This window comes from Leptidea sinapis, chromosome 9 (genome assembly GCF_905404315.1).
Source record: "Leptidea sinapis chromosome 9, ilLepSina1.1, whole genome shotgun sequence".
NCBI classification, from domain to species: Eukaryota; Metazoa; Arthropoda; class Insecta; order Lepidoptera; family Pieridae; genus Leptidea; species Leptidea sinapis.
This window is the reverse complement of record NC_066273.1, coordinates 12144926-12152873: the sequence shown is the minus strand read 5'-3', so window position 1 is coordinate 12152873 and position 7948 is coordinate 12144926. Positions and strand designations below refer to the sequence as shown.

At 33.7% G+C, this 7948-nt stretch overlaps 2 protein-coding genes across 3 annotated transcripts in view; one reads left to right on the top strand and one right to left on the bottom strand.

The window, feature by feature from the left end:
* The window catches only part of LOC126966158 (tryptophan--tRNA ligase, cytoplasmic), a 373239-nt gene that overhangs the window by 102443 nt on the left and 262848 nt on the right, over positions 1–7948 (bottom strand). The gene's annotated exons all lie outside the window — the stretch shown is intronic.
* Positions 4101–7813, top strand: LOC126966181 (ribosomal RNA processing protein 36 homolog). Its single transcript, XM_050810143.1, has 4 exons — positions 4101–4332; positions 4510–4745; positions 7065–7345; positions 7606–7813. The coding sequence occupies exons 1-4, from the start codon at positions 4282–4284 to the stop codon at positions 7746–7748; spliced, it is 711 nt and encodes a 236-aa protein (XP_050666100.1). The 5' UTR covers positions 4101–4281; the 3' UTR covers positions 7749–7813.

Genomic DNA, 7948 nt, shown 5'->3' with positions numbered 1-7948 from the left:
ATACAATTTTTTCTAACATTTTACCAAATATATTCAAAATGGAGATACCTCTATAGTTACTAATATTTGTTTTTGATTCCTTTTTATGTATTGGTACTATTCGGGCTTCCTTCCAACATCTAGGGAAGGTCCCTTCATTAATGGAGCGCTTAAAGAGTGTTAGTAGCGGAGGTAATAGGCCCGATTCACATTTCTTTATAAAAATAGCTGGTATACCGTCAGTACCGGCGCCCTTTCGGATATCCAATTTACTAAACAACCTCCTAAGTATTCTTTCATCGATCTCAATTGTGTGAAGATTTTCGGAAATATTTGATTCCTCGTTCAGGGTCTCATCATTTAGGTCACTAGGTTGGAATACACTTTGAAAGTATTCATTAAATGCATTGCAGATATCATGTCCATTCGTAAGTAAACTACTTCCGTAGTACATGTTGTGAGGAATACCAAAATCAGTGCGTTTATTTTTAATAAATTTCCAGAATTCTTTAGGCGACGTTTTGATATTACTCTGACAACGATTCATATATTTTGTATATGATTCGATTTGCAACCTCTTTACTCGGGCTCTCAACAAGGAGAACATGGCATAGTCTCCTGGATTTTTAAACTTTTTCCACCTAGTGTGAACTTTGTACTTCTCTTTTATTGAATTAATTAGAGCTGGAGTATACCATTTCGGGTATTGATGACGTGAGGAGATTTTTATAACAGGTATATGAGATTCTATGAGCGAATGAATAATTCTGTAAAAACTATCCACGGCCTCTTCAACGGAGCCATTTAGGATGTCGGACCAGTTTGTATTTTTTAATTTTAAATTTATCGTCTCATAGTCACCCTTAAAAAATTTCTTTATCACGCAAAAATGTGGTTGTAGGGCTTTCATAAAAAGGTCTTTTACGACGATAACCAGGGGACTATGAAAGTGGTCAATATTTACAAGTGAATCGCTACATATGTTACACTGTAAGTAAATATTTGATAAGACAAGATCAAGAATGTTACCACAGCTATTCTTGTTGAAATTATATTGTTTTAATCCCATCAGATTGTAAGTATTTAGTAAACTCAATGCCGATTCTAATAATTCTGAGTTACAGTATTTTGTAATGCTGTAACTATTATCATTACCATACCATGAAATGAAAGAAAAATTAAAATCTCCTATTATGAGAAAATTATCATTCGAATGTTTATCGTAAAATGATATTAGGGTCTTATTAAAGTTACGTAATAAATTATTCGCATCCGAGTTAGGGGGGATGTATGCCGCTATAATATGTAAATCCTTGTCACTACGTAGCGAGCGATTGCTTAAATATATACCCTTCGGAATAGTTAGCCATATACATTCTACTTGCTCGCAGTTTGAGTCCTGTGAAATAAACGCAGCAAGTAATTTCTTAATACATATCAAAACGCCCCCGCCCCTTCTCTTGTGTTTCCTGTCAAATTTGAATACATCATAACGACTGTCACATATTTCCGTGTTTAAAATTCCATCACATAGCCAACTTTCTGTTAAAATTATTATATCATAATTGCTTGTTTCTATATTATTATAAAGTGAGTGTAATTTCGTGCGTAACCCGCGAGTATTTTGATAATAAATTTTGAGATTATTTAAATCCATCATAAAGAAACCTAATTATTAAGAAGTAAAAATATTTAAAATATAAGGAAATGTCAAAAAGAACACGGTTACGCAATATAATGTAAATACAATTACATAATTTCTAATATAAAAATTTGTTACAATAAAAAGCAATTGATAACTTATTAAATGCATAACATGGCTAAAAACAATAACAGATAAGAGGGTAGATATAAAATCATTTACTAAAAATTGTACGGCAGTGATGTGAGTACTGAGTGTCAGAGGTTTTAAACAATTTAAGTTTTTGTTTCTTAAGATCAATAATAATGTGTAAGTGTGAATGAATATAATTAGTTTGATTTTTTTTGAGTGGTAAAAGTGTGTGTGATGAATATGTGTGTGTGTGATGAATATACGTATTTCTGGTACAATGAACTCTAATAATAAAAAATGGTAACTGAGCATTAAACCTGCGAAGTGTCTAAAAAATAGTTCAATTCCTCTTCTGACCTGATCGCCTTGGGTGGACATTTTTCATTGCGACGTAAATAAATTACGCAGTTCTTCACCCAAACAAATTTGATATTACGTTCCTTAGCTCTTAGTTTGCACTTATTAAGGAGCATCTTATTAGCAACTGTGAGGTGTTCGTTGATGAAGATTTTCATGGAATTGTCATCAAAGCCAAGATCACGTGAGGTTATCCCTTTTTGTTTATTATACTTTTTGAAGTTAGCTAGGAGTTCATCTTTACCTCTCTTATCCTTAAGTTTAGCCACAATTTTCCTTGGGTGTCCTTGTTTCTGACGAATTGAGTGAACTCTTGTTATAAATTCAATGTCGTCTTTTCTAAGGTCGGAACCAATAGCCGTAGCTAAGAGAAGAAGTAATTCAACCAAATTTTCTTTCGATTTCTCCGGTATGCCAACTAACTCAATATTTAAGAAGCGGGATTTTTGCTGCTCGCGTTTGTTTTCTAAATCAAATGCAGCAATATTTTTTTGAAGATTAGAGATAGCAGCATCTTTCTTCGCAAGTTCAGTATCATAACTTTTTAATCTATTCTCGACGTTGAGAATCTGTGACTTAACCCGGTCGAGTTCTTGACTTAGAGATTCAACAACAGAGAGTTTTGTATCAATATCTGCCAGCCTCGTGTTAATATCTTCAATTACACTCGTATTTATCTTTGAGGTTAGTTCGTACATTTCATTGCGTAATTTTTCGACATGTTCTGGGAGTGAAGTGAGAGGGGACAGCATATTCTCAATTCTGGTTAGTTGCACCTGGTATGAAGCGTCCTCCGGAATTAGATTCTTGGAAGCAGAGCTCGTTTGGATAGGACTCTTTCTACATTCAGGACAAATCCACGAGCCCTGTCTTTCAAATCCCAGTCTCCGCCACCCAACTTCCGATAAGCTAACACAGTGGAAGTGATAGGTTAATCGGCACCCCGAACACGAGGCCCCATCCAGAACTTTTTCATTGCAACGCTTGCATAAATCTTCCATGCCGAAGGTTGTCAACGCCGGTGCTCAGGAATGTATTGATACGGAACTGGTTATTAATCGCGTCACTTTGTACTGCAGTAGGCAGCGGTATGCGTAGAAATAGAAGTCACCACAACACAGAAAACTATAACACTCAATCAGATTTCTATACTATTATTATATCAAAGAAATATCAGCACTACTTAAAAAACTATAACGTTAAGACTTAATAAAAACCTACTAATACTATTATTATATACAAAAGTAAAATATTGTTTGACGAACACGTCTTTGTCACATCGAGTTCGGATCGAGACTGATTAGATTAAATTTCTCAAATCAACTGGGAAGGTGAATATAATAAATGTAATGTACGATCTGGCGGTCGTAACGTAGTATGCGGTATTGGACATACAAGCGACTATGAGAATATCCTAGAACGGTCCGAATTAATACGAACGAAGGCGAAAGAAAACTATTAAATGAAAGTGAAATAGTATATTGTGTGTGCGAGTGAGAAAATGAGAGACAAGGCTTCACCGGTGGCGGGTATGCGGGTCCTCCGAACCAACACAAAACCTTTTATAAAATCCTATATCATGCTGCTATAAACAAGAGTAGGCTTAAGTGTATTATTATTCTGTAAAAGCCGACTAGTGTAATATTACCTGCTTTGTAAAAATAAGAGAGAAACTAAACTTATTAAAGTATCGAATTATAATATTATTAATACGTGATAAAGTATTCCACAACATTAGAAAATATAATGTGTAAGCATTTTAATTAATAATGGTGACACCATTATCAATACATTATTCAACAAAAGATAAGTTCAAATATCGTTTTAATTTCTAATCTTCATCCACTTTCGAGATACAGAATTGTATGTTCCTTTCAACACCCAAGGTAAATCCACTTTATCCTAGCGCTAGGCAGTAAGATCAGCACAGCCTGCCCATGATGCGCGAATTAAATATTAACTCACAATTGGCAGTTGACATTGACATGTAGTTGTTTACAGCTCTACTCTTGTAGGTATTTTTCTAATTTCTGTATTGAAAAATAAATTTTACATTATATGATTGTAACTTAATTTATTTCCACAATCCGAACCCTTATCTTCAATCCCCTATTTAAAAAATTTAAATTAATGGCAAGACTGTATAAAATTTACCGATTAATATAAAAAATATGAGTTCTGAAGAAGATAACGAAAGTTTTGATGAGGATAGTATTGAAAGGGTAAGTATATATACAGTCGTCAGTTTGCATAATTACGGGTTTAATTAAATCAAGGTTAATTAATATACTAAGGGAAAATCTACCGTGTGAAAAAATGATGTTGTTCCTTCTGCTAATACAATTTCATTACACAGAAACTTATAGGTTAGACTATCTCCAACTTGTTTGTTATTCCAGGATTCCATTAGAAAAGAATTATCCTCAATGTCATTTGAAGATCTACAAAAGCTGAAGGAAAAAATTGGAGCTAAAGTATACAAGGAAGTTGTATTTGGTAATAGTAATGTGGAAAATAAACAAAAAATTTTTAAAAGGGAAAATAAAAACAGACCACGTGAAGTAAGTGCCAAAAAGCCTGTACGAATGCAATTAGACATTGCACCTGTGAAGAAAAAAGAAGCACGAGATCCAAGGTACACTTTTTAGGATAAGATAAGGATTTGTATTTGTTTAGTGATGTAACAGCAACAAATGTTCTAACTAACAATATTCAGATGTCCTTCCAAATAATCCTTCAACCTTGGAAATAGATAGATAAATCATTAGGATCTATAGGTCTCGTCAATATGGAGGAACCTCAAGTATTTCAAAGGCAGTATCTCAAATTACAGCCATAGTAAAGGCAAACCTGTGTTGGGATAATTGATGGAACAAAATATTTTTGCTTTTTTTGCCATTTCTCATTATTACTATTTTACACACCTTTTTTATGGGTGTGCAATTACTCATGTTCATCCCTTTACTATCATAGAAAAGAGTGCCCACAATTTCTGGCCAAAAGACTTGCCTCAAAATTATTGGGGAGATCATTGTCTGATCCAAGGTAGACAGACAGAGGTTTGTTCTTAATCATAATGGTGCAGCCACATTTCATCCATTGTTATGAGTTGAACAAAGACATTTTCAGTATTGTATAAGAGTTTCAAACAAGCTTGGGAAATGTGGAGTCTCATTTGATTTTGTGTATTTTGGGTGCCCAGCATGTGATACATTTTTATCCTTTTTCCCGTTGGAATTGTTTTTCCTTCCCCAATAATGGTTGTACTAAAGAAACATTAAGTTTCTTTTGTGTAATTCAAATATTTATCGTCTTTTAAAATATTTGTTATAGTAACTTTTATATTTCCTAGTGTTGTTACTGATAAGCATTTCCAGATACTCCTGTGTTTGTAACCCAAGATTATGAACAATGTGATGTTCTAAAACCCAAATTTAATTCCGAGCATCAGCTAGGTCTTACAAGTCCTCCAGATAAGAAGCTTGTGAAAGGAGTACCTCCTCTGTACATCTGATTGATATAAACAATACAATGGCTTAAATTTTATATCAGATTCATTGCATTTTAATATGGTTCACTCATCAGCCGCCTATCTATGTGCAAAGCTGAATACTTGACATAATTGTTGATTGTTAAATGCTCATTTCCCATAATATGGTACACAGATAGGTTATCACTTTTTTGAAGACTTTATCTCACTAAGGTACCTGTTATTTTGTTCACTGTATCATCAGCTGTGTATGTGTGTGACTAGTGGGATTTAATTTCATACCACCAATCAGATTTAATAATGTAAATGATGATTGAATAAATTAATCAACTTTATTATTTATGAAATAGATGCTGCCCCCAATGAAATCTATTTCCTTCTTCCAAAAATACAAATTTCTGATGTAAGGACTCAATACTTTTAGTTTTGCAAAGTGATAAAATATAGTTCTCGAGAGAGGGCACCAATTCTACTGCAAACAAAATCTAATGACTGTTTTATTTATGATAATACCTTCTTGATAACCTTGAACTCTAAGAAAGCAGTTTTAATTAAATTCTTATTAAACTTTTCACCAACTCAGATAGAAATAGCTCTTGCTGCATGGCTGGTTTAGTTCAAATGCAACAGAATCCATATCCAAGGATGTAGATGAAATCATAATAGTCTCTTTTGATGTGTGTGCATTGCTGAACAGTGTTTATTTCTTGTGCACAGAATGTGCATCTCTATATATATATCCTGTTTCAGTGAACCATGCACAAGCAAAGTCAACATGATGAGCACCACACTCAATCACTGAACTCATTACATGTTTTGTATTAAAACATGATTAATACTACTTAGTTAATGAAAACGTAAATCTTAAACAACATCTTGTATACAAACTAAATGTTACCTACATACAAGACAACTGATGTATCGTATATGTTGTACTGACCTCTTCTTAATATTCATAAACCTATACAGTAGTTTTGCTGTTTGTCAGAATATACACCCAAACAAAGAAAAAAAATATATATAAAGTTCTTTTTAGAATTCAATATTTTTTTTTCTTTTTTTTTTATGGAATAGGAGGACAAACTAGTGTACGGGTCACATGTTGTTAAGTGATCACCGCCGCCCACACTCTCTTGCGACACCAGAGGAATCACAGGAGCGTTGCCGGCCTTTAAGGAAGGTGTACGCGCTTTTTTGAAGGTACCCATGTCATATCGTCTCGGAAACACCGCACAAGGAAGTTCATTCCAGAGCTTTGTAGTACGTGGAAGAAAGCTCCTTGTAAACCGCACTGTGGAGGACCGCCACACATCCAGATGGTGAGGATGATATCCTAACGAATTCGGCGGCAGGAATTAGGTTAAACAGCTCTTCGGGACACTCCCCGTAACACTCCACATAAATGCGGTAGAAGACACACAATGATACTGCTGAATACAAATAGATTTATATGTTTGTCTTCAGATTTGACCCACTTTGTGGAGAATTTAACAAAAAGCAATTTTCACAAGACTATGGTTTCTTATCTGATGTCCGAATAAATGATATAAAGGCAATAAAAACAGAATTAAGGCAAACAAAAGATCTAGAGAAAGAATTAAAACTGAGAAGGCTGCTTCAAAGGCTTAAAGATCAGGATAGAGCTAGTAAGAAAGATAAGACAGAAAGAGAGAGAAAACAGAAGGAAATTGAAACTGTTGAAGACGAATTTAAGCAAGGAAGGCAACCACACTTTAAAAACAAATGTAAGTTGTAGAAGTAGTAAGTAGTTAATTCAAATGTACAATGACTGTGTGTACGAAAAATTATCTTTTAGTAAATCTTTTTAGTGAATATACTACCTATATAGCCTATACAATGTTATGAAGCATTAAGAATGCTTGAAGTTAAAATTATGAAGTTAGATTTACAAGTTTTAATAATGTTGATAAGAAATTATTTTCTATATGTGGCTGACATTAAAAAGGTATCAAATTGTATTTAGCACATATTTTCCTCTTTTCAGCTGAAATGCGAGTTGAGTCCCTAGTGAAGCAGTATGAAGATCTGAAGAGGAAAGGAACCGGCAGGGTACAAAGACATCTGAAGAGACGACAACAGAAGATAAAGAAGAAATCTACTAGGACACCAGCAGTTGGAATTGATTAAAAAAAGTATTGTAATAAATTGTTGTTAAACTTTTAACTTTTATTAAATTTATTTAACAAAGGAAAGCTAGTAGTACTCCTCATTAAATATCTTGGTTAGTGGGCTGTGGTAATCAATGTAGCACATGAGTCTCATTTATTGGCTCTCAACTCCCTGTTTTAACAGACAATATAGCATCCGATTGGTAATTGATTAAACAT

What these genes read in the sequence shown, in the direction of transcription:
- LOC126966181 (XM_050810143.1), top strand. Translation starts at nt 4,282, where the DNA reads ATGAGTTCTGAAGAAGATAACGAAAGTTTTGATGAGGATAGTATTGAA. An exon ending in ATGAGGATAGTATTGAAAGG is followed by an intron (nt 4,333 to 4,509) that starts GTAAGTATATAT and finishes TTGTTATTCCAG; the next exon opens with GATTCCATTAGAAAAGAATT. An exon ending in AAAGAAGCACGAGATCCAAG is followed by an intron (nt 4,746 to 7,064) that starts GTACACTTTTTA and finishes GTTTGTCTTCAG; the next exon opens with ATTTGACCCACTTTGTGGAG.